The sequence below is a fragment of the Triplophysa rosa genome, linkage group LG2, assembly GCF_024868665.1.
Source record: "Triplophysa rosa linkage group LG2, Trosa_1v2, whole genome shotgun sequence".
NCBI classification, from domain to species: Eukaryota; Metazoa; Chordata; class Actinopteri; order Cypriniformes; family Nemacheilidae; genus Triplophysa; species Triplophysa rosa.
The window spans coordinates 24717074-24743190 of record NC_079891.1 but is presented as its reverse complement, the minus strand read 5'-3'; the positions used below and the strand labels follow the sequence as shown (position 1 = coordinate 24743190).

The 26117-nt window shown below is 38.2% G+C and overlaps 1 protein-coding gene across 1 annotated transcript; it reads right to left on the bottom strand.

Moving 5' to 3' along the window:
- Positions 1-592: 592 nt before the first annotated feature.
- Positions 593-25859, bottom strand: niban2b (niban apoptosis regulator 2b). Its single transcript, XM_057325929.1, has 14 exons — positions 25551-25859; positions 18959-19092; positions 18133-18261; positions 17813-17918; positions 17138-17305; positions 7915-8030; positions 6694-6798; positions 6235-6397; positions 5479-5666; positions 5209-5364; positions 4066-4179; positions 3868-3975; positions 3675-3786; positions 593-2788 (listed from the first exon to the last, which is right to left on the bottom strand). Exons 1-14 carry the CDS (start codon positions 25603-25605, stop codon positions 1839-1841), a joined length of 2604 nt encoding a protein of 867 aa, XP_057181912.1. The 5' UTR covers positions 25606-25859; the 3' UTR covers positions 593-1838.
- Between the last annotated feature and the right edge of the window lie 258 nt (positions 25860-26117).

Genomic DNA, 26117 nt, shown 5'->3' with positions numbered 1-26117 from the left:
TAAAACAATGTCGTCATCACGTCTGGTTGTCGTTCTTTTCTCTTCGCAAATACAGATGACTTTACATTAAAAAGGTGCAGGTAATAAACTAGCGAATAGTAATTGCCGTTACTGCATTGTTTGATATGAAAAACTAAGGAGAAAAACGTAAGCGCAAACAACACTGATGAACAAAACGCCACATTAAAAACAATACCAATATATTTAATGTTATAATCTGATTTGAACGCGTCTTAATGAAAACTGTCATGTCGTTACTGTGTTGGCTTTTATTGTCTGGTGGAAAGGTAACCAAGTAGAACCATTAAATCTTACTTGTAAAGGAAACCATAAGAATTATCTTTTTTTATTCAACATGGACGTTTAAAACGCAGATGATGCGCATGCTCCCTATTAATACATTTGTAATGTATTAAAAGTAAAATGATACTAAGACTAGTGAAAACTTGCTTACAATTAGGCCTATGGCGTGAAGGCTAAAGAACACTGACTGTACTACACTGCCCTCTACTGGTGTAATCAATAAATCCAACATTTCCATAGCAGTTAATCTCTAGCTATCAGATTAAAAATAAATACATTTCTAAAAATACACTGTCAGTTCATAGGTTTATTTTTCTCCAAGGAATAACAATGGATTTGATGATTTTTGCAAGTTAAAATGGGGTAAAATAAAAATGCCAAGTATAGTACCAAGGGCTGTAACTAATAAATAAAAATATTAAATTGTATTCATAAACAGGTTTTGTTATTCCATAGATAAAACTTTAAAACATATCAAACTGCAATACACAAAGTACTGTTACGGCCAGATAAAACTACGTATGACACGTTTTGCACATCATTAATCTGACTGATTGTCATATAAATTTGATATAGAAATATCATTGGAGTATCATGTACTTTTGGTTACTCAACAGTGGTACTAAAATCATTCATACCTGAATGGACATCATCCACTGGATCCTATCTACAACAGTCACCTGCACTGAAATCAGAACATCTTATACAACCTTTTGCCCAAGGACAACTGCAGAACTAAATGACCACAGTGCGAGCATTACAAAAAAATGTCATATGATCAACAATGCTGAACAAAAGGTAAGTCAACAGCATCCACAGATTAAACAATGAAATAGAAGAGGGAGAGCACCACATGAAAAATAGCTTGTCAGTTACGATGTGAATTTACCCAACAGGTTAAGAAAAAATCGATGGAGCCACTTATGTAATTCCAACAAGTGACAGCAGAGTTTCTTAAAGCATACTGCACCAATGTACACCGGTGCTAAGCAGGGTTACTTGGAGGTTCCAGCAAGTTGTAAATGACAGATCTAAATTCTTTATCAAAATAAATTGGAAAAGAATACAACAAACCTCTTCATTAAACAAAAAATTCAGTGTCTTATGTTGTCTGCCGTCAGCTATTACTAACTTTAAGCAGAAGCAACATGCAAAATCAAATAAGGCACCATATATACTATCTACATAGAGGATAATGTGGCTGGTTTCCACAAGCTCAAAGGCATTATACTTCAGCACAGGCTGGATTATAGAAATAACAGAAGGTACTAAATAAAGACATTTTGACCGAGATTGTGTTACACTTCTATGGGTGATTCATTTAAGTGCATTAAGGACAACGTGACTATGTGCATACAAGGATTGTCAACGACAAAAATAGTTCACACATGTCTACGGAGTAGTACGGAGTGTGTTTACAGGCAAAAGTGCCACGTCTTAAAGATGTGGATTTTATATATATTTTTCACTGTTTTCAGGCACAAACAAAACATTCACAATAAATGAACAAAATTAAAAGACACAAAGTTCCCATTTCACTGGTGATCCACATGTGCATCTTTCTTCCCAGTGTCCTCCCCCATTTCCGAGTCATTGCATGCCTCATTTCCTGTCGGAGGCTCCTCCCCTTCCACTTCATTAGCGGGAGATTGAAATCCACTGTCGTCATGCGGTGATGGAGAGTTGCAGTCAGTCTCTGAATGGGTGTCTTTAGTGCTCTCGGTAATGTGATTTGTCTCCTGTTGGTCTGATAATGGTGAACCCGAAGGCTTCTCCTCTGTGCTTGAAGGTGCATCTTTGTTTGTACCTGATGCAGGCGTTTCAACTTGACACACTGGGGTGAGATCAACCTCCTTGTTACTAGTATATGCAGTTTCCTCTTTTAAAGGTGATGATTCTGCAACGTTCTCCTCTTTGACTGCTCCACCCCGCTCATGTTCCGTTTCCTGTGCTGCGTTTTCTATTTCCTGTATGGCACTCTCTATGGCTGAGTTGCCTTGCGTGTCCTGTGGTAATGTTTCTTCCACCACCACCTGCGTGACATCAATTTCTTCTTCTTTTAATGTTGTTTTATTTATTACAGCTGGTAGTTCCTCAACCTCATTTTTATTCACATCCTCTTTGGTTCCGTTGGGCACTTGCTTCAGCGACGCTTGGCATGTTGAGGCGTCTGTACGTCCCTCTGTCTCCTCCTCAGGAATGTCGTCTACTGCAGGAACTTCCAGGCATGATTCGTTGGGCAGTACAAAGGCAGTGTTCTCTAGCTGGATCATGGAGACCACTTGCTTTATTCTCCGCCTTTTCGGAGTTTCTCCATCTTTTCCTACATCTTCTCCATCCACCTCCTCTTGGCCTCCTCCATATTCTCCAGTCCAGTCAATGGGTGGGTTCTCCCCCAGCAGGTGAAGATTAGGGTCACTGTTGGTCAGAACGATGCTGTCTCGATATAGGTTGTGTCTTCTTTGGACAGCTGCTTCTTTTACAGCTGGAAACAAAGAAACAATCAGACATGTTGATGAGATGACCGTGTTAGAGGTGTCTGTGGAAAAACTACTGTATATGAAAGATCGAAAACCCTTTAATAGGAGGCTAAGACTTGCATAACTTTTTGCTACACTCTCACATTGTATATACTTTTCCAAACAGAACATACTTCAAACTTTTTTCTTCAATACATTTTATAAAATACATTTTACATGTTTTTATACCTTTAATACATAAGCATGTTAAATCTAGCACGTTCTTAAGCAAAAGTACTAGCTTTCGTACATGTTACTCAAGTAATTTTCCTTAAGTATTAATGGTAAAACAAATCAACATGTATTTATGAAATGTAGTAGAGTAAAAGATATATGCTTTGTAATGTAGTAAAGTCATTTTCCATACTAAAAACATTTTAATAAAAGTACAAATACTACAAAATGTAAAAATACTTAACTACTTGTACTATGGACTTAAACTACAAGTATGCAGAAGTTTGGGAATTGGGACATAAAGTTTTGGTCAAGAGTTAAATTTTATATCTTGGTTTGTATTTGATGTATTTTCTAATTTCTACACCAGTTTTCTAAAAAATAATTGCAAAAATAAGGACTTTTTTAAAAGAGGTTTGTAGAACAATGCCACAAACTACTATCGGCAAGACAAAAACGCACCACATTAGTTAAGTTAATGTCGCCTTGTCATGCTAGCTTGTACACCTGAAAGGCAGAGCAATGTTTTTGAAAGCTCCACGGTGTTCACACTTTTTGGAATATTCACTTATAAATCACTAATTTACTGACTTCAAGTTGAGACTAAAGCAATTTACAGTAAGAAAAAAAAGGCAGAAATGGTTCCATCCATGGTTTGAAAGCAGGTGTGTGTCTTACCCATCATTATATCTTTCATGACTGTGTGAAGGACAACTTCCTCAAAGATGTTCTCCACCAGAATGAAACGAGAGAAATCCTCAAAGATGAGCTCTTGGAAACGTGGAAGTTCCTGCAAATCCATTTCATTTCTAATGTGACTTATAATGGCATTTGATTAAAAAACATTTTTAATACAGAGATAAGGACTTACAGAAGAGCAAGTTGGAGAGAGCTGTTTCAGCATGTAGGGAATGAAGATCTGCAGAAGAGCCTCTCTGAAGAACTTTTTCCGAACCGTGCTGCTGTCATAGTCAAATTTCTAAAGATAAAAAGGTACAAATTTACATTTCCAATTGTTTTCATTTACAGTTGAATATCTGAAAAGGCCACTGCAGACGTCTCGTTTCACCTTGATGACGCGATCCTGGCAGCGCTGAATGGTTTTACAGAGGTCCTCTCCTTCCTTTTCTTCTAAACTCTGGTGCAGGAGCTGCTCAAACGTGTACATTGCATCATCCATTTGCTACATGAAAGAGATGGAGAACATTTTCAAAAGGGCTGGAAGTAAATTTATGCAAAATATTCAAAGATGGGAATGGATTCCCCAAGAAAAAAAATCACATGCCTACACAATTAGGTTTTGGAAATGACAAAGTTTTCACTCAAACACAGTTGCCACAAGGGGGCATATTTGCAAACACAAAAAGGGTGCGAACTGTTTAAATCAGGGTATCCCAAACTGTGGTTTGAGAACCTCTGGTGGTTCGTGGGGGAATTGCAGGGGGTTCGTGAGTTGGTTTACTTTATGTCTAACCTTCACATACAAGCTGTTTCCATTACTTTGGTAATTGCAAAGAAATGTTACAGGTTTAATAATATCAATACTTATGTAAAATACTACTGATAAAAACTGATAAAACGATGCATGTTTTTGAAGTTAAACATGCAAATGTGCTATTAAATTACAGGAGGAAGGCTACTTCAAGTAAAGGGGTACTTAAACTTGTTTGTAAAACCCTGGGTTAGATCAACACTGTTGTGTTAATTTACCTTACAAGTTTAGTCTTGTACTGCAAGTATCCTTCTTTTATCTATCTTCTTTTAAATATCCATAAAAACTAGAAATGTGTCATTCTGGTGAAATAACCATGTATGACATAATGTGCATGGTGTATAACTGGATGTCTTTTTTCTCACGTCAGTCAACAAAAGCTGTTGACAGACATAAACAACAATAAAATTCAGCTATTTAATTTTGTCACCAAAAGGAGGTTTACATCTTTACATGTACAGCAGCCCATGCCACCCCAGGACATCTCATTTAACGTGACGACATGTGACGACAAAAAAAAGTCTATTAAACCCTAAAAGACCTTACTTAAACCCGCTGTAGTTGAAAGAACCATCTTAATTCAATCACCATTATATAAACACATTAAAATAGCTCAAATGTGCGGCAAATATTTGTACTGTTAGTAGTAGTTTGCCAGGTTTAGAGGCACATGTTTATAAAAGATATTATTTAGACTGTTCTGGTTCAAAGATGACAGACCTCTCTCATCAGGATTTGGGCTCTCTGTACAAACACGGAGGGGCTGGAGACATCGAAGCGCTGCTGCAGTCCCTCTAAACTCAGAGACTCCACCTTCTCATAGCAGCTCTGCATCTTTACTGGATGGAAGGCAAGCATGGAGATCTTTTCCATGTGCTGGAAAACACAGACCAGAGAGTTGAAATCTCAATCGTCATGGCAGTTAACTGACAAGGACTTAAAGCTAAAAAAGTCTCCATATGAATTAAAATGTGATTATGTTATCCTTACTTCTCCAAGTTTGTCCTTGTTGCCATCATTGAGGAGGTTCTTGCTCATGTCCACCAGCTCCCTGAAGAACAAGTCTCTCACTTCAAAGAAGCCTCTGCTAGTGGGTTCCATCAGCGCGTCAAGGATGGAGCTGATGTACGGCTGGATGCTCACCTTCAGAAGCTTCTCTGCCTTGGGCAGCACAAGAGCTACAGCAAAACAGATACATTCCTTTACACTTACTGAAGATTAAATATTGAATGAGTAACTATGAACATATCCAAAGCATATTAAAGCAATAGCACACCCAAATATAAAAACCCTATTATAATTTACTAACCCTCATGCAATCTTTTCTTTAGTTGAACACATGAATAGTTTGGGTAAACTCTTCCTTAAATTTTATATGAACAAATATTAACTAAATATGGAAGTGCATGAGTCACCACAGATTAATGCATAATTTTGTGACTGTAAATGGTGTCTTGGATGAGAACACTGCTAATTTAGTTTCTTTTATTTCTAATTTAAATAAAGCATTTTAGTGTTTTTAAATCCCCATTACATCATCAGAGTACATCAATACCATTTAAGGAGACAACGAACTGTGACAAATAATATAAGCCTTCCTTAATAATCTCTTTTCAGTAGACTTCCTTGAAAGTCAAATAACCAGAAACCTGATATGGAATTAGATAAATAAGTCACTGGCACTTATCAAGAAAGATCAAACTGCCAACCATGTGTGTCACCGGGATTATGCAAAAGAAAAATGACCTCTAATTTTGCTGGTCACATGTTCTTTGGAAGTGATGATCTGGTCCATGTCTGTTCGAATGGTGGTCTCCAGTGGGGGGCGACCTGCCTCACAGCTCTGCACTATTGCTTCATACTGCCCCTGCGCTTGGCTCTGAACCAGCCGGTACACTGCATCTGATATCTGATCAAAGATAAGACAGAAGGTCAATGTAGACTGTGTTGAAGAAATGTTTCCGTAAAAACTTGCAAAACCATTCAGCATCTGGACAACCACCATTAGGTATTTAATGCTCAGACACACACAGACATACAATTCTTGTTGTTGGTGCTACAGTAGATGAAAAATCTCTTTAATTTGTTAATGTTCTCTGCATTTAACAGATAAACGGTTTTTAAATAATTTGTTTAAAAATAAAAAATAAAACTTGAGGATTTTTTCTAATAATGGCTAAAAGGATTCTGCCAGAATCTATATACCAGCATCCAATTCCTTTGTCTTTCATGCATCTTGCCCTTCAGTTTGGGGGTGATGAGGTCTCTCATCTCAGGAAGAAGAGTCTCCATCACCAGGTTGGCAAGGATCTGTAAAGACGATAAGAAAAATACTGAACAGTCAGAAAGTGCAGAAAACGGAACACGCTCCCATTTTTAAACCCAGCTGACAGCCATTCTGTGCATGTGTTCGTGTGACAAAGCAAAATCGTAGAGACCTGGAGGCCACGTTCCCTCATTCCCACCATGCCCGAGTGCCTTTTTTACTGTATGACATCAGAGGATATGAAAAATATCCCTGTATAACTCATGTATATTACTTATCAAGACATATTGTGAGTGTGACTAATCCAAACCCTTTAGAATATGAAATATTCGGAAGCCAGTTCGGAAGCCAGTTAACTAGACTGTACAGCCAAAATATATTTCACCCGTATTACAATGAAAACAGATCTCCCTTCATGGCGGGATCAAGTACACCAATATTATCTTAACATTTATGTAAGTAACACCATTAACAGTACAGAATTAATTTACCGAAATGTACATACAGTTATGTTATATAAACATGATTGTGTGGATACAGTATGGGTTTGTCGCCTTTACAAACTTTTTGCCCCAAACAAGAAACTGTTCCTGACGCTACACACATAAACTCCTTGTGACAAGCAGAGCGGGACGAGGGCCGTGAGGGAACGGCGCGAGGCCGGTGACGCGATTGATAATGAGCGTCAGCTGCGCGTTGCACCGGTCTCGCATCTCTCACGGAGGAGCTCCAGAAGCATAAAATGAGGAGCGACAGCAGTGAAGGACGAGAGAGAACCAGGCCTGGATTTTATGTTATATTTGATTATGTTTGTGTGGCCGGCAGTCGACCGTGAGGGCGCTGTCGGCACTTTACTTTCGTTTTGTTGTTGGTTTATTTTATTAAAATGGTTGAACGTTCGGCGGTTCTCGCCTCCATCCCGTTTAATGTAACAATGTTACTATACAATGTGACGCGTCATTCCCTCGCGGCTCTCGTCCCGCTCTGCTTGTCACACTCCTCTATGGGTCACTTCCTATGAAACAATTTAGCTTTGACCTTCATCTGTATTTTATTGTAACCCTTACAATTACTTTATAACCTCCACTGACTCTTGTTTCCTTTCCAGATGCAGGTTTATTATATAACATAATTCTATATAACATAATTCTGTGTTTTACCTGCGGAGGTGTTCCACACATCATGTCCCAGGTTCCATAGTGACCGTGAGCCTGCCGATAGAGTCGCACTGTGTCTGTGAATGCTGGGGTCTGAACTTTACACTCCTCAGGCAGTCCTGACCAATACAACAACACCATGACCATCAAAAGACATGCTAATAATAATAATAATAATAAATGTTTGTTTTGTTTATCAACCACATTACTAAGAGACGAGACGTAAAATGACATCATTACATTGTATAGTTCCTCTACATTTAGAGAAGTGAAAATAAGGCAGTATAAATGGAAGAGCGGTCATGGTTACACAAACACGCACAACATTATTACTATATCATTAAACCACAAAACACTGTGGTCGCTTTGGTCACCCTCTTAACAGTCCACCCTAATTCATAAACACCGCCTTAGTAACAGGATTGAAGTGGGATAGAGGGTTTTTAGGTGTGTACAAGATGTCATGCAAATCTTTGGCTTAGTTCACACACCTGCAGAAAACAGCTGTCAGATCATTGTTCACTAAAGTGACTTCGAAAAAGGTCTAGGACTCGCAACCAAATTTAGTTGAGTTAGCACGTGTTGTGTGATCAGAAATACATATACTGTACAGTCAAGTTTGTCGTCTGCGTGTTGGGGAGGGTTGCTAACTCACAGAGACAGAAATATGAGCTACAATGCGTCATCAGAAAGTTTTAGTTCCTGTGGCAGTTTTTCACTCTAAAGCTGCTTCTACCAGTTTGTCTGTATGGGTGCGACCCAAATGAAGTACACTTATTAAAAACAAATTACAATTCAAAATTGAAGAACTTTCAACTATTCAATAACGTTATGAGAATTTGCAGTCCCTGGAAAAAAAACATCAAAGAAATGTTCAAGAATATAAATGGAAACAGTATTGATTTAATGGAAGCTTGGGTGGGTGTCTGCTGTCTACTGGTTATGTGTTGGATTCTGTTGGTGGGATGTTAGTTGGCAGATGGTAACCAATAGAAAACAGGTAAACATTACTGGAATAACGTCCACACCACATGATACTATGTAAGGAATCTTCGACAGGTTTTTAAACACGCTACATATTAAAACCATTTAATGGTTTTAGCAGTAAACAGCTGATGGCTCATAATGTTATTTTGTAATAGAAAGTAGTTATTCACAGCTATCTCAAAAATGAAAGAGGTCTTAGTCATTCATACAGGCAACATTGAAGTCACATCTGCAAGCTGTTGTTGGAGTACAGTCACATCTAAAAACAGTCGTTGATATCAAATAGTCTATGAGAATTAATAACGAAAACATGTTCAATATATACTAACAGCCTTGAGTACCTAAACCTCCTGTACGTGTGTGTGTGTGTGTGTGTGTGTGTGTGTGTGTGTGTGTGTGTGTGAGAGAGAGAGAGCTCTTGAACTCTTTCAAAGAGAGGAAGTTGGAGCAGGCTGGGTGGGTGTGGGGGCTAAAGGAGAGCTGACAGGAAGTCCAGCACTGCAGGAGTCTACGTGAGTATATGCACACATGGGCATGAGTGTTTATGAACATCTGGGGTGAACTACAGAGATAGTATGCAAAAACAGGAGGACTGGCGTTACGATTCGCTTATTCTGCCGTAGCATCAATAAACAGACAACTGATTTCAAGCACATCCAAAAACATAAGAAATAAGAGTGCTTTATTAAAAAAAATCATCTTTACACAGAGTCTGTGCTAATATCACTATGACAAAAATGAACAGTTAAACAACTTGCACAACATGATGCTCTAAAGAACAAACAGTTGTCTTATATGTCATGTTTTTCAGTAGTGTAAATTATCGCTTTCACTCATCATGTCACTGTATGTGACAACTACTCATGTTTCAGTGCTCAGGAATTCAGATTATGCTGGTTATTTCCTCATGTTCGTCTGTCATGTTGTCACTCAGAGTGCTTTACAGTGACATTCAATATGCCTTCAAAAAATATCAGTGCATCTGGACACTGGAGAATGCTTTAAACCACCTGAACTTACTTTATTAACATGCCTGTAAACCTGTTAAGATGCCCGATAAAACCTTGTCCTAAGACTGACACACACCATATACCCATACATTTTATAGCTCTGCTGGCCTTGAGTCAGACTATAGTTACTTTGATAAAAGATCTCATTTAATGGTCGTAAAGCAGTCTACAACAATGTTAAACTTTGACCTTTGCAGGATTTTCTACCTAATATTTGCTGTCGTATTTCTTTATACAGTAGATCTAGACATTAAAGTCTCTCTCACCACATAGAAAAGATCAGAGAAAGAAAACATCAACAAAATTAAATAAACTGCAGTCACATACCACACTTTATTGGGTCACCAGACCAAACAGATTGCTTAAAGCCACAATATGGAATAATTTTGTTATGAAATATCCAAAAATCACTTGCACAGTGTGATATATTTCATGCAGTTGTGTACTTACATTATCCCAAATGTTCCCAAGAATGTGCAAATCCAGAGAAATTCCTATTTAAAATAATGGCCCGTCCCTTGTCTCCCTTGTATTTGTCGCATATCAGTGACTTAATATCCGCTGCTCTGCACTACCCTCAGTTTCCGGTTGTAGAAACTACGGCAACACACAAATGCGGAAGTGGTTACAGCATTTGGGACGCAGCATCTGTTGTTCTGTTATTATGGATCACGATTACGCTTTGGCGAGTAAAGGAAACCCAAAAATGTGTAAACGTAGGCCAAATGAGGCAAGCAGGCTTATGGACAAACGAAGAAATAAAACAAGGATTAATATCGGCGTGGCGTTTTCTAAATGGAGAGAGCTTCGCGACCAACTTGGACTCGACAGAGACTCCGCTCTCGCATGTGTTTTAATAGACAGGTAAGCAAAGAAAATGTTATTGTACACGAAATATTCATGCACAGATTATTTGAATAGTTATGAATGCAGTTACCCTATGAAATACAGTATGTCGCACAAAAATATGTAGCCAATAACGTTACTTGTAAATACTGTGGGTTCGTTCAAATTTACTTTTTAAACGATGACTGTATGACTGTTTTAAACAGGTAAAACTGTGTAGCATTACGCTACCAAATCAATTGACAAAGTTTAATATCAGTCGCGGGCTAACGTAGCATTACATTCCACTTTTCTTGTAAGCTAATTTATTACGATGACATAAAATAAAATTAATTCATTACCTCGTCCGTGAACATGATGGGCGATCTCCATACTCCTCTGGATGGTGAAAACGACATGTCCCATAATTCCACTCTCCTACATAACGTCATTTACCGTCGCCTTTTGTTGTTGTTTCGAAAGTGCGCCATCTAGCAGTCCAAATATTCCATATTGTGGCTTTAAGATGGCAACGATGCACAAACTCGACAGTCAACAAGCCAGTACACTTGTAGCAATGTGTAGTATTTTTGGTAAATATGCATGGATTGGAGACATACTCTGTTTGTTTGAAAATCCCAACCAGTCTGACATGCAGTAGCAACATTTGCTCAGTGGCGTGGGTTTCAAGACAGGGTTTTCTGTTAGTTTGTCTGACAAATAAATAGCGGAAAGGGGATTGTTCTGAAAGCTTTTTCAAAAACATTTTTCCTTCGCTTAGTCAAACTGAGTGCACATAACTTGCACATTTTAAGAAGTTATATGTAAATGATGCACTTCCAAAAACATGCCGATACTTGCCAGGGTCTAGTTCTGTTCATGCATGCTTGGGTTTACTCCTCTGGGAATCTAGTCAAAGAATAACACATCCCATTCGAACACAGCATGTTCCTCCATCCTTTCTTGCTGTTCTGACACTGTTCAATGCAAATTCCTCTGTGTACTTGCTATATTAAGTTACATGTCACATTTAGCTCTTTGTGGTGTCCAGAAGAAGAACTGTGTAGTGCAATTTTAAACTAACTCCCGTTTCACACCGCAAGCGTAAGCAGTGCGTATTTTTTTCCGGCACACATGTTAACAGATGAGAGCATTCATACCGCATGTGTAAGCAGCTCATACTTGCGGAGCAGAAGCGGCGCGTAAGCAGCAGTGCAGCAATCATTTTGGCGCAGAGTCTATTTTCCCTACGCGCTGCTCCACCTACGCACTTTTTACGCGTGCGGTGTGAAATGGGAGTAACACTAAATTGCCACAATGCCCACCACAACCATACTTATAGCAAGACATGTGTACAGCTCATGTTTTCATCTTAGCTGATTTAATTAACTGCAGACGTTATAAAAGATGCAATGAAAGATTTTTGTTATTGCTGACATACCTTAATCTAATGAAAAGATATTAAGTCCACTTATAAATGCTCGTTTAAAAAAAATCTAAGGAACATGAGTTCTTTCTCAGAATTTTCTTTATTTTTATTTTTGGTGACTATTCAGGTTTTATCAATTTACATACAGAAGGTTCAATTAAACCTTGAATGTTGTCCAAGTTGTGCAGTAGGCCATGTAAAACAAAAAAACATTATTTAAAATTCTTTTGGAAATAAATCTACTAATTTAATTTCAGTTTCTTTTTTTTAGCTTCTTTAGCCCTTTCTCTGTCCATCGTACGCACACGCTTCAAAACGTCTACTATTGTACCTGTACCTGTACCTAAGCAACCCAAAGTTACTTGCTTAAATGACTTGCGTCCTGTTGCTCTGACCCCCATCATCAGCAAATGCTTTGAGAGGCCAATTAAAGATTACATCTGCGCTACTCTGCCTCCCTCACTGGACCCACTACAGTTTGCATACGCAACAACTTCTCCACTGATGATGCCATTGCACATACACTATACATTGCTCTCACCCACCTGGAAAAAAAGAACACATATGAGAATGCTGTTTATAGACTACAGTTCTGCATTCAACACCATAGTGCCCTCCAAGCTAGATGTGAAACTCCGGGCGCTGGGATTAAACGGCATGCTGTGCTGCTGGATCCTGTACTTCCTGTCTAGCAGACACTGACCCTAAACACTGGAGCACCACAAGGATGTGTTCTCAGCCCACTCCTGTACACACAGGACACTATCATAAAGTTTGCCAACGACACTACGGTGGTAGGTCTGATCACTGACGCTGATGAAACAGTCTACAGAGAACGAAGAGGTGCACACTCGGTCACGTTGGTGTGAAGAACACAACCTCTCTCTCAATGTCAGTAAGACCAAGGAGCTGGTGGTGGACTTTAGGAGGAAAGACAGAGAACACAGTCCTATCACCATCAACGGAGCACCAGTGGAGAGTCAACAGTTTCAAGTTCCTTGGTGTCAATATCACAGAGGAGCTCACATGGACCACTCGCACCGAAGCCGCTTCTTTCCCCAAGCCGTCAGACTCTTAAACTCTTGACTCCCACAATCTACTCATCAGCACTGCACTTTATCCCCCACTAGCATGCACAACCAATAAGAACTTAACACAGTCAGACAAATTTATATACTGTCTTACTGTACCACAATACGTACCAATCACTGTACACTAAACATATTGTGTGTACATTTGCTGCTGTGTAGTTATTTGTAAATTATGTCATTCGTTATACTATGGTTAAACACTTGTACAGAAATGTTTATTGTGTAAATGTGTACAGGAGAATGTCTATTGTAAAGTATTGTAAATTTGTGTAACTTGTAATCTACAATTCTGTCTATTCTGTCTAATATTTGATTTGATTATAGACAGTTTCATCGGACGTGTGCGCAGCTGACCCCCAGATAACTTCCGGTTTGTGTTTGGCTAGTGTCTAATAATATAACTAATTATATTTTATTTAAAGGTTGAGTAGGCAATTCTGTCCAGAATTTGTCATGCTGGTTGGAAGTCTCTTAACATCCTGATAGCAATCAATAAGTAAATTGATACATTGGTATTTTTATAATTATATATCGTCTGTGAAAGGTGTAGGACCAAAAAACATTTGCCTAATCATTGCCCTTGGTCCCAATGTGTACATTTTCAGTCAACGTATTTTGCATCCCACTGTGCACCCTGTTCACGCAGACACCATACGTCATCAGTGCGGTCACAAACGCTATGGAGATACAGCGGGAGAATGGCAGGTAAACACCTGGAACCTAACTTTCCCCTTGTTAAATGTGTGCAAGTGGCACTTGCAAAGGACAAACTAAATAAAGACCATCTTAAAAACTGCCATGACCAAAAAACATCTAATCATCAAAGAAGTGAAAGCAGAATTCCATTCGCGAATGCATTCCGGTTCCTGACGGTCGGTTCCCGCTCGGTCTGTTCGCGATTTTGTTCCTGGAGAATTCAACAGGAGATCCTGGCCAAAACGGGAGTGTTGATGGGGATGATTATAATCAGTGTTGCTTTTCCACGTTGGGAGCAACTACGGGAGTCAAAGGTTTCAAAGATGATGCCATGGTAACTTCTGGACAGGTAGGTACATGTTATGATTCTATTTTTGTTTTTTTGTTTTTGATTATGTTGCTATGTAGTTTGTGGACCTTTATGTATTACATTGTTACCCAGCGTCTAACGGGAACTATGCTGCATCAATCCCATTTTAAAGCTGTTGTTTACGTTAGCGGTTTTCGCTATTGTAGTAATGTTATTTAATTTGTACTGTAACATGTTCTCACGAGTAAACGAGACATGATTTAATTGGAATTGATCCAATAGCTTCTGGTTTGTGAGCATTCATGTGTTCTGGAGGAGGTGTGGCTTTGGACGGCAATTCGCATGGAGGGTGGGATCATGATTTCAGTGCTAGGAGGCTAAAGTTAGCATTTACCAAGTCATATATTCCGCCTTTAATTTATGTTAATATCAATTTATATAATTATTTCACTGTATAATAATTGTATTAAATAAACGATTTGTTGAATTTTGTTGTATGTTCATTTTATTAAATAAACAATTTGGGTCCTGTAGTTTTGATGCATTTAAAGAAATGGTACACTGTATCGTACACTGACATCTAGCGGTTGAGCTTGGTATCGCAGTCTAATTTCAAAATACTGGAGAGACAAGTTTAGCCAAGTAACAGTTCTTCTCGGTTTCTTTTGATTGTTATCAGAAATAATCTACAGGCACTCTATTGTTTGTGAATGTGTACCGGAAGCTCAGTTGGAGTCACAAAAGTGGGCGTGCACAGTAACGTTTGTTTATGTTGTTAAAATGAAACCGTCTATAGATAAAATCTTTTTTTTTTAATTAAATAATAAGAAGGTTTGTAGTGTGAACCAGTATTGTGTAAAAATGTGAACAAAAAAAAAAACTAAGGTAATAAACAGGCTTAAATTAATTACAAATTGAGGTGGAAGCAACAATATAGGTTATGGGTTTAGTGTAATGTAGGGAGAACATATAAAAATAAATTGTTAACGAATAAATAATAATAATATATTTAATAGATAGAATAAAAGAATATGGAAATACACATCTGTTGTCTGATATGAAAACCTCCCACAACCAGTTCTAATACAAAAAATTGACTTCTTAACTTCAGTGTAGTATATAAATAGTACTTACACACTATAATAAGTGTTATTCTGATGTCCATTGAAAAAGGGTAACACACATTGAGCTTGGCAGCCCGATGAGATCTTAATTCTACCCTTCTGCCACTAACCCTAACCTTTTTGAACATGTAAATCTGATCAGACACAAGGTGAGGCATCCTACATGTATCTATCATTATAACAAATACAAGAGATCAGCAGTTGATTTATGAATCACAGCCCATTTACCAATTACTTTAATCTTAATTGCCATGGTGATTAAGTACATACCCACAAAACAACTTTTTAACCAATGAGTCAGATACATGTTACATAACAAAGAACATTTGTGCTACTGTAGAACGCTAATAACACAGACAGAGAATTGCATAATAGAAGTGCAGCAGACGTGCCAGGCATTTCTTCATACTGTAATTTCAAAATGCTATGATTTTAGCAACAAGCAAAGAAAGAAGTCTACTTGTTGACTTCAGTCAGTATATGTGAACACAGTAATACAACCAGATTCCATTATGTGATGTCAAAATAGCCAAGGTCACCTTAACAAACCCTAAGCAAATTAAAGAAACTAACGAATAGCAGAGAAACCTAACTAGAACCGAACCAGTCCTTACTTGGCAAAAATGCCTGCAGATGTGCTTGCACAGACAACATACTACACACAGCAGGGATTCGCTACGGCAAGCATATACACACTCACATGGCTGCTTAAATCCCCCAGGGGACATTACTGCCCCTGCCGCAAGCATCCATTCACTCTCAGAAGCCTCCCATCTAACTTGAATTATGGGTTGACAGCCCCAGCTGTGACCACTCTGGAATCTGGACTACGCAGAGAAAAAGCTTTAGCAGCCATAGAAGCTAACATATGAGGTCTATGAGAAAACTTTAAACGTAACCATTAAAGTGAATATGGACTTAAGACAAACAATGCTTAAAAAAACATATTTTCTTCAGGTTGGCCCACCTGACAGCCAATGCATCAACCAAAACAAGTCTGTCAAGCAGGTGAGGTAACCAATAGCTATGGCAGTAGCTGACACCTTCAAATAAACAAATGCAACAAGTGCACTCTTGTTTATGCGTCTTGACAAGAAATACTGTATATCAGTAACTCAGCCAATGAAAGACTGAAAGTCTCACGGTAACAAAGAACCTTTATTAACGTTCTCACAACTATATTTACACAGGGACAGAGTAAGAAGTTTATATACTGTATGCAGAAGCATTTGTGAATGCTCTGTCTAGTCTGAAAACGATCCCTGATAAGAAGCAAACAATAAACGTTTGTCTAAATTGTGTTTCAACTAACTGCCCCACCATATAAACAGAAAGAAATGTTCGATGCGTGATAGCCATACGCTGAAGTACTGTATAAAGTTACAAGAGCTCTATAGAATAAACAGTCAGAGCTCGAAATGTGACTGCACAACTTTCTCAATGACCTCACCCGGAATCTACTTACAGCCTTGAGCGCTAAAATTCTTTCTATTATCAAACAGGACAAATGAATACCGCTAACCGTACCAAACGTTCCGCTCGAGTTGCCTCTTTGGTAAATAGATGTCTTTAAAAGTAACACAATCAGAATGGGACAGTTTTAGTTTGAACACAATACGGGAAAAGGTATTCCTGTAGATTAAGTGGTAAAGCATGGAAGTTGCATCACCAAGGACATGAGTTCTAATCCCAAGGAACACTTAGGCTTAATCAAATGTTAAGGATAAAGGCTCAAATGTAAACATAAGACTCACCGTTGTTGGTGTGGCGGACGCAATCCTGAAAGACAGCGCTCCATTTCTGCTGCTCTTTCTCTGTCATCACGCAGAAACAGTAGTGACGCGCATAAGGGTGCCAGAGAATGAGGGGAAACTGTGTTGCACATTTCAGGACTGGAGAAGTGCCAACTTTAGCTTTTACACCTGGAAAACATGTTGCATGAATTAAGATTTATTTACAAAAAGCCTGATGAGAAGATCTCCTTTCAGCATTATCACAGCTGCTCAAAGATCACAGCCTGTCTCACTCTTTCCATCTCCAGCTCAAATAAAAAGTTAATAACTATGTGAAAGTTGAAATGACAATATTTTTTAAGAAACTGTTACAATAAAGTTCTGATAATGGAATTGGAATTTTAAAAGTATAGCCATTGCTTACTGTTCTGTGTAAAGTTCAAACTCAAACCATGACAAAGAAGCTGAAAGTCTGTAACGTTTTAACAGTAATGGACATGACAGCTTATTTTATAAACTGGGTTGCAATTAATGCAAGCGTTTAACAAAACGTCAAGTTTCACATCTCATTTTTCAACCCTTGCGTGACGTTTGATTTTTGTACAATGTTTAGTAATCTTGTCAACAGAATTTAATTTGTAGTGCATTTGGAAGTGCCTTGCTCTCTGAGGTTTCCCAGCTTTCTTTCCGACTGACCTGGTAGGCTGGTGTTAAGAAGCTCCATGTATTCTTCCATAGAGTTCAGGACCCTATAGCCAGCACAGTTTACTGTGCCTTTAGGATGCAGACCTCTGTCATGGGCCTGAATTTAGGGGAGATAAGGAGATAATGGAAAAGGAGACATCAGGGATCAAAGAATGACTGTGGCTGCCTTTTTAAAAGTGTGTATGTGAACAGCATGTGATCAGTATAAATGTTGGACAAATTAAACTAAAAAACTAAAGACCAGAATTCATCAGCACAGTAGATTTCAATGTGTGAATGAAATTTGATTGAAAGTTGGGCATTTTCATTACCTGTTTGTTTTCAAAATAGTTGATGTTGTAGGTATCAGGAATAAAAAGAAAACGATTTCGCCATTTTTTGTTTTCTTCAAGATACTGGAACAAAGCCCCAGAAAAGATGGACTTATTCTGGAGAGGCACCTACACACACACACACAAAAAACAAGAACTGAAATTCTAATTTACCATTCTAAAGATCCCACAATGTTTAGTGAGAATCTGATGTTCAATTATACATATAAAGAGATTCCAGAACTGGAAACATTTAAATTGTGTTTATTCAACCCACCCAGTGTGCGTGCAAGAGTCTGTCATGGTCCATTATCAAATCCAGTCTACAGACATACATGCCTGTGTATACACGTACAGTACTAGACATGGATGCATATAGTGTATATAACTGTTTGTCTGTATGGACTCTAGAGAGAACCGAGAAAATCTTATATTTTAAATCAAGTGTCACACAGAAACTCGTCCTCATTCTGCTGTGTTGTTTAAAATCAGTTACAGGTTTCAAAGCAGCTTTACAGAAAAAAAATAATCTGACGCTTCAACATTTATTAACATTTATGCATTCTGGCAGATGGTTTTATTTAAAGCGACTTACAGTACATTCAAGTTGTGCATTTAATAGTATGTATATTCCCTGGGAATCAAACTACTATCTAGTGGCAATAAAATGCAAAAATACTATTTTTGTTAAACAGTAAATGTTTAACACCAAACCCTATTTAGTCTTTCTGAGAAATGCCCTTGTTTAATTTCTTTCATTTATTACTTGAATGACAGCATTACGAAACAAAACAAGCTGTAAAAGAGGAATAGAAAAAGGTGTTACCTTCCTGTGCAAGAGCTGTGGCTGAGGACCTCCTCCACCCTCAATGTCATAGCGCATCTTATTAAAGAGAGCGACGGCATACTGCTGCTGCTCATACAGCCGACCAAACTCTCCCATCAGCTCTCCTGTACGTGCTGAGAAACACACACAAACAGTTAGGGCTGCTCGATTATGACAAAAAACATAATCATGATTATTTTGGCCAATATTGAGATCCCGATTATTTAACACGATTACTCAACTTTTAAAACAACAGAGAAAATAAATAACTTTGCTTTTAAACTGTGAATTCAACTGACAAATAAATGTAAAGAAATAGCACAGCTGAACCACTGTAAAGGAAAGGGGTGCGCTGTGGATTTATACCACAAGAAAAGAGATGATCCTTGCAAAATGGAATGTGGCACAATAATCGTTTTACCTCGATTATTTTGTTTTTGTAATTGTTGAAGACCAAAATTGACGATTACGATTAATTTTCGATTAATTGCACAGCCCTACAAACAGTCATGAACAAAGCATTAATAAAGGCTGTTATATCACTTTATATACATCAAGGGAGACGAGCCTGAGCAGGCATATAACACTACAAAGTTAGCTAGACTAGTCAGTATGTAAAATCTAATGGAAAACGTGCTTGCAGTAAATACACTTAGAATAAATAACACAAACAATACACAATTTGAATGATCATATAAATGCAAATGGCAACTGTAAACCCTTGTTGCAACCCTTTGCACTTCTCCTATATAAAGCGGACTTGCAACAAATCGATGGCCATTAAACATTAACAGCAATTCTCACTGTGCTTCATGTACAGATCAAAAAAGTAGATTAGCATGTTTGAGCTTCCCTGCGTTGCCCTTCACATGAAAGTAGATCAACAAGTGGTTGGTATAGGAACAAAGGAACTTTCCAAATAAATTATAGAGCTTATTGTAAAGTTTAGGTTGCTTTTATGGTTCCAGAGAAACAGTACAGAAAAAAACAATGCTTACAATGTAAAGATGCCATTTAAAGTGATAGTTCACCCAAAAATGTTAATTCTGTTATCATTTACTCACTTGTCATTTCAAACCTGTATGACGTTCTTCTGCCAAACAAAAAAGACAAAATTTTGAAGAATGGTAACCGAACAACGGAGGTACTCATTCACCTGCATTGGTTTTGTGTCTACACAGAACTGAATGGGTACCACCATTGTTCGGTTACCATTCTTCAAACTATCTTCTTTTGTATTCTGTGAAAGAAAAAAAGTCATAAAGATCTGACGTAAGCGTGAGCAAATGATGACAGAATATAATTTTTTGGGTGAACAATCACTCGAGAGAGGCAGAAAAAAATGAAGCACTAAGATGCACAAACACACCCACATAGAGAAACTTGGTTTGAGCCTTTGTAAGCCCATTGAGGTCATACTATAGGAAAGGTCAGTGAGATCAGCTATACTTTAATGATTGTGATCATATACTGTATTGCAACTGACTCCACTTCTCAATAAGGGTGACACACCCATCAGAATTAGAGTCAAGCAGAGTTATGGGATATCTTTAGGTTATATGGTTATTATGATGCATAAAGAAATCAGAGCTTAAAGGGATAGTTCACCCAAAAATTTTAATTCTGTCATCATTACTCAACTTCTTGTTGTTTCAAATCTGTATGACTTTCTTTCTTCTGCAAAACACAAAATGCGACATTTTTAAGAACGTTGGTAACCGAACAACAGTGGCACCCATTCACTTCTATTGTATGGACACAAAACCAATGCAAGTGAATGGGTACCATCACTGTTTACTTACCAACATTCTTCAAAATATCTTCACCTTCAGTACCATTAACATCCAAGTTTACATCACAGCAGATTATAAACAGACCTGCCGTGCAGCATTTACACACAGGAATACTTTAAACACTTTCTCACTGAATCAGAATGATGTACGCTGCAGTAACGAAAAGTCTCTGGTGTACTGAGAGCCGGGTGGGGGAAACCATACATAAGCAATCCATCATACTTTCTCCATAAAGGCAGAATATATAATTAAATGAACTGCTAAATCCATTAGGCAGTCGTGCAGGCAGTACTTAACAGAGGGGAATGTGAAAAAGGAGATTGGGCCGAAATTATCTCTGACCATCTGCAATGTTAAAAAACGTTTTTTTTACACTTACAATTGTTAACAGTGTCATTCTGGATCAAACACTGGATTATCTTATTTCATGTCGCCAACTACCACATGTGCGTGCGTACATTACTTGATCCATTCTTATTTGCATATTTGTAAGATGAATACCACACGCAACAGGTTTTATAATTGTCCATTCAATTATTAAAGCTTATTATCAGTTACAGGCGTGTAATAGTGCTGTCAAGGGTTAACGACCATTCTGGGTTAAGTGCAGTATTAAATATTCTGAAGTGTCATACTGGAGATAGTGGGCAATGCCTCATGATCTTCCGCAGACGCAAACATGTTCACCAGCTAACGAACCTGGCAGATTTGACACTTTTCATAAATTATATTTAAGTACAAATAAGATTAAATTTAGGCACACCTATTTTTACTCAAATTTGGACTTGTATGAGGTGTTTGAACTCTTTGTGGAGAGGAGGCAGTGATGGTGGGAACAGGTGACAAGGCTGGGCACTTCTTACCGATTCATTGTTTGCACACTGATACAGCAATCAAACCTTAAACCAACATTCTTTGACAAATCCCACGATGATACACTCCCGTTCCATATCATTTCATACACACTTGCGTAAAATTTCACAATTCAAGTCTCATCACAAGCCCAAATAATGGAGATTCACTCAAGAAAAACAGCTCAGTTGTGCACGAGTCTCACAGTGGGATTAGATAAGAGTGCAAAATGAACATTCTATTGCTTCTAACCCAATTTCCTGGCCAGACATTTTTCTAGCCAAGAAAGTTTATTTTGCATTACTCTTAAAAATCTATTTTCTCTCTGGGACAGCGGGATTACTTATCTGCTTTATTTATTGGACTCACGTCGTGCTCTGCCCTGCTAATAACTTCACGTTTTGTAGAGGTTTTACAACGGACATTAGGGAGTGATTTCACTTGCGATGATAACGGTAATACTAATAAGCCGACCACATGTGGGTCGTGGGTTAACAGGCCATAGGGTGGGGGGTTTGTTGGAGAGGAACAGGAAGTTTCACTGGAATGTGTCTATTTCAGATCAGAGAGGGGACAGGGTGAGAGTCAGGGTAGGAAAGCTGTGAGCTCAGATCTTAAAATTGACAGAGATCATAAACGTTACAGAGAAGAGAAATGTCATGTTTAAAGTGGAATCCAGCAGTTATTTAAGATGTGTGCAAGTACATAATGTGTACTGTTTGTTTATGAACAAAAGGAAGAAAGAGTGCATGCAGGAGATTTATTTCAAGTGCACAGTTCATGAACACAGCCGCAGGTTTGGGAAAGACCACAAGACACAGGGCATGTGTGTGTGCATGTTTGTGTGTGTGTGTGCTATGAGTCACACGCTGAATGAGTCTCATGTGATACTGTGGAGACTGGATGCCACTCCTCGTCTGTCCTTAATTTCATTACAACCTAAGAAAATCAAGTTAGCTTTACCACAGTGGTCACTTCAATGAAGAGGCTCAGAAGGTATGACACTGAAAATACTACTGTCACTTTATTACCCAATTCTTATCATAAAAAAGGTTGTTATCTGACCTATATCACAAAGAACTCAATCATGCTAACATAATCCAATCATTCATTTCATGCGAGGACCTGGAGTAGGTGATACTCGATCAATCAATACTGATCTCAAGGATGAAGAACAAATGTGTGCATTCGAGAGTCTTCCAAGATTGTGGCCGCCAGATTCTTGGGGTCTGAGGAAGAGAGAGAGCAGAGCAAAACTCTTCTTCTGGCTTCATTTATGCTTGTCTAGTTAATGCACTTTGAAGAGCTCACAGCAGGAAATCCCACGGCTCTTTGATCGTGCTCTTGTTTGGTTCTTTCAAGAAGGCCGCCATGACAAAATTCTTAATTCTGACTGGTTGAGATGTTTCAAGTCTGTTGGTACAAAGCAACGAAATAGTTCCAGGGTTTGTTGAATACACTAGGTTTAACTCACTCACCTTTTTTTTTTATCTTTTACAAAGTAGTAATGGTGGCTTAGACAAGAGCAAAATCTTTAGCCACCTGAAAGGCATTTTAGGGCCACATTGACAGGAACATGTGGTGTACATGTACATGTGTTTATCATGGAATAACAAACATGTGTTATGGTCACATTGCCACCTCAGGTGTGAATTCTAATTTACTATACTTCAATGGCTTGACGTCAATTATTATTTACCATACTTAATGAGCATATGTAGGCCAACTCAAGTCAATTCAGTATTTCAGGTTGGGATTAAAGGGTTAGTTCACCCAAAAATGTTGTCATTTTCTTTTTATCCTCGTGTTGTTCAGACCTTCTATCTTTGATCTTTGTAACCTAAGGGCAAATCTTTGGAAAAGTGTTGTTTTGGGTTATACATATATATATATATACAAATAAATCATGTGGAGTTCATTAATAAAGTTTTTGTGTTTTTATGAAGCTTGAGAAGAGGATTCCCTTCACTCTCATTGTAACCTCAAAGCCCCCAAAAATCAGTGCTTTGGTTCTGACGATCAAGGACAGTGATCAAGGGTTTGAGACAGAATTTGAGCTATTTGTTGCAATTGTTAAGTGCTTTGTTTTAGGACACAGCCCATGTGATCTAATGTGCATGCTATCTGATGGTCTGTTATTAAATGAAGCATGCCTCAAACATGCTGTGCTTTCATTGTTTTAATTGTCCTGAGAGCCTCAATGGTGCTGAGTTCAACATTGAGTCACTCTCATATTCATCACGGAAAATTCTGATTTAAACCTATATTGCCTGATCATTGGAGACACATACCACAAAGCCTTACTCAAAGCCTTACCCAACTATCTGATTCCAATGTCTTCAGCATACACTGTAGTAAATCTCTGAAAGGATTACCATTTAGGTCTAAAATTCAGTCCATTCTGTGGGTGACTAAGAATTGCTCACTTGGATGAGTTAGCATTTGAAACATGTAAAGGGCTACTCACACACATAAGGGGTGGATTGTGCAACCATACAAGTACCTCACTATAAAGCTCTTTAAGTGCTCCATTGCTCCAGAAACAGAAACACCCTACCACAGGACAAACATTCCAGTCAAGCATTTCCTGCAAGAACCCCCTTTTCCCCCAGATACTCAAAACACTGGTGTGGGAATTTTACAACTCTGTGTAAAACTTCACCATATAGTATGCACAACATGACCAAAACAAGCTTCTTTAAACATAAGCCCTAAATTACACACACATCCAAGTCCAACACATAAATAATATTTAAGAAAAAAAAGCTGATTGTTTGTGACAGGAAGTGCTGAGGTCATGCTATACCCCACCCGCTATTTTCAGTTGATGACCTCATTCATTTTCTAGACTACATGAAAGTCAAAGTGGGAAAAGCAGTGACGTTCCATTCTAAACACTTTTTATTTTAAGGGAATCCTTGGGACTTTAAGGTTGACACTTTTTTTACTAACAAGAGAACAAAACAGCAACAGACAATACAGCCTACAATAACCATCATATTTTCTAAACCAACAGACCTACACATTTTACAGAAAAGCGCACTTCTCATTGGGTCAGTCATAGTCTGCTGTTGAATATTTTACACCGCTTAAAAACACAAACTAACAAAGTGAACATGCATTACCCAAACAGCCATTCAAAGGTTATCCAAATGTTAAGAGTGACATTTCATCCAGAAAACTCCCTACTGCTGTACCACTCTCCATGCATTCCTAAGATTCCATATCTGATATGTGACATTTTTTTAAATGTGCAAATAGAAAGATGGAAGATTAACATTAGTCTCATGCCACTCCCAAATGGGTCTTCGTCTACTCATTTGTGAACATGCAGCATATAGAGACAGAATTTGTTAAAGATATGTTTTGTAAAAATTGATCATGTTTAAAATATACATGTGTGTACAATAATATGCAGTCCTTTCCCTGTGATTTATTGTGATAATCAAGGCATTTTCTGAGACCTGCAACCACGCCTGACCACACCTCTGAAGGTGCAGGCCACCTGGATCCAAAACCCATTAATACAAAGATTAAACAGTATATATAAACTCAATTTGTTAGACTGAACAGCTCAGAAGCTGGCATTCATTTTGTAGACCTGGGCAAAGTAATACATGACTTTAATCTTCCACCTTTAAATAGACACACACTGTTATTTTTAATGTAGCGTAAATTCCCAAACTTCTAAATTTAACAGGAAACACTGCGCCACGTTGCAACAAAGTGTCTGTTTAGTATGATGAAACAAAAGTTCATTATCCCTCAAGTTTTCTTTTGGGGAGGAATGCAAACTATTTCACCCAAAACCCCACTACATTAGCCGTTTAACATCGCAACTTTCTTTCGCAACACCATATTTCACATACCAGCGCTGGTTATCCAACACGTCTCTTTCAATACTTACAACTGTGGTTAACAGACACGTTCATAAAAAATGAAGTTACCTGTAATAATCTCCCGTTTGCCCTCATCGAGATGAGTTGAGATTAAATCCCCCATCGCGTAGCGGTTACTTGGCAAATTCGGCTGGATCGGCCAACTTCGTCTAAAAAGAGCAGCTGTTCAAGGGCGCTGGTTTCTTATGATAAGATATGAAAGTTGATTTCAGCGGCTCCTCCCACTTGTACTCAAGAAACTTGAACGCAGTGGCTGCAGTTAACATGAAGCTGACAGGCGCAGTTCTGAAGTGGTGCTGCTGGGGCAAGGTAAGCGAAGTCTTCCACAACTGTGCATCTTCTTCAGCTTTGTGCACTTTTCTGCAGGACACGCGTGAGCGTGCTAAAGGCGTGGCTTTAGATATCTGGATGATTCACTTCCAATTAGAGGCGGGGCTCCGCGTGCATTCTCACAACATCAGATATAAGGAAATACAAAATAAATGAAATACCAATAAACCAAATGTGACCCTGGATCACAAAACCAGTCTTAAGTAGCACGGGAACATTTTTAGTAAAAGACAAAAATACATTGTGTGGGTCAAAATTATCGATTTTTCTTTTATGCCAAAAATC

Excerpts from the sequence above, each read along its gene's own strand:
- niban2b (XM_057325929.1), bottom strand. The coding sequence starts at position 25,605 with ATGGGGGATTTAATCTCAACTCATCTCGATGAGGGCAAACGGGAGATT. Across the intron at positions 5,667-6,234 it reads TGTGACCAGCAAAATTAGAG|CTCTTGTGCTGCCCAAGGCA; the intron begins GTCATTTTTCTT and ends GTTTTGCTGTAG. Across the intron at positions 2,789-3,674 it reads CATGAAAGATATAATGATGG|CTGTAAAAGAAGCAGCTGTC; the intron begins GTAAGACACACA and ends CTTTGTTTCCAG.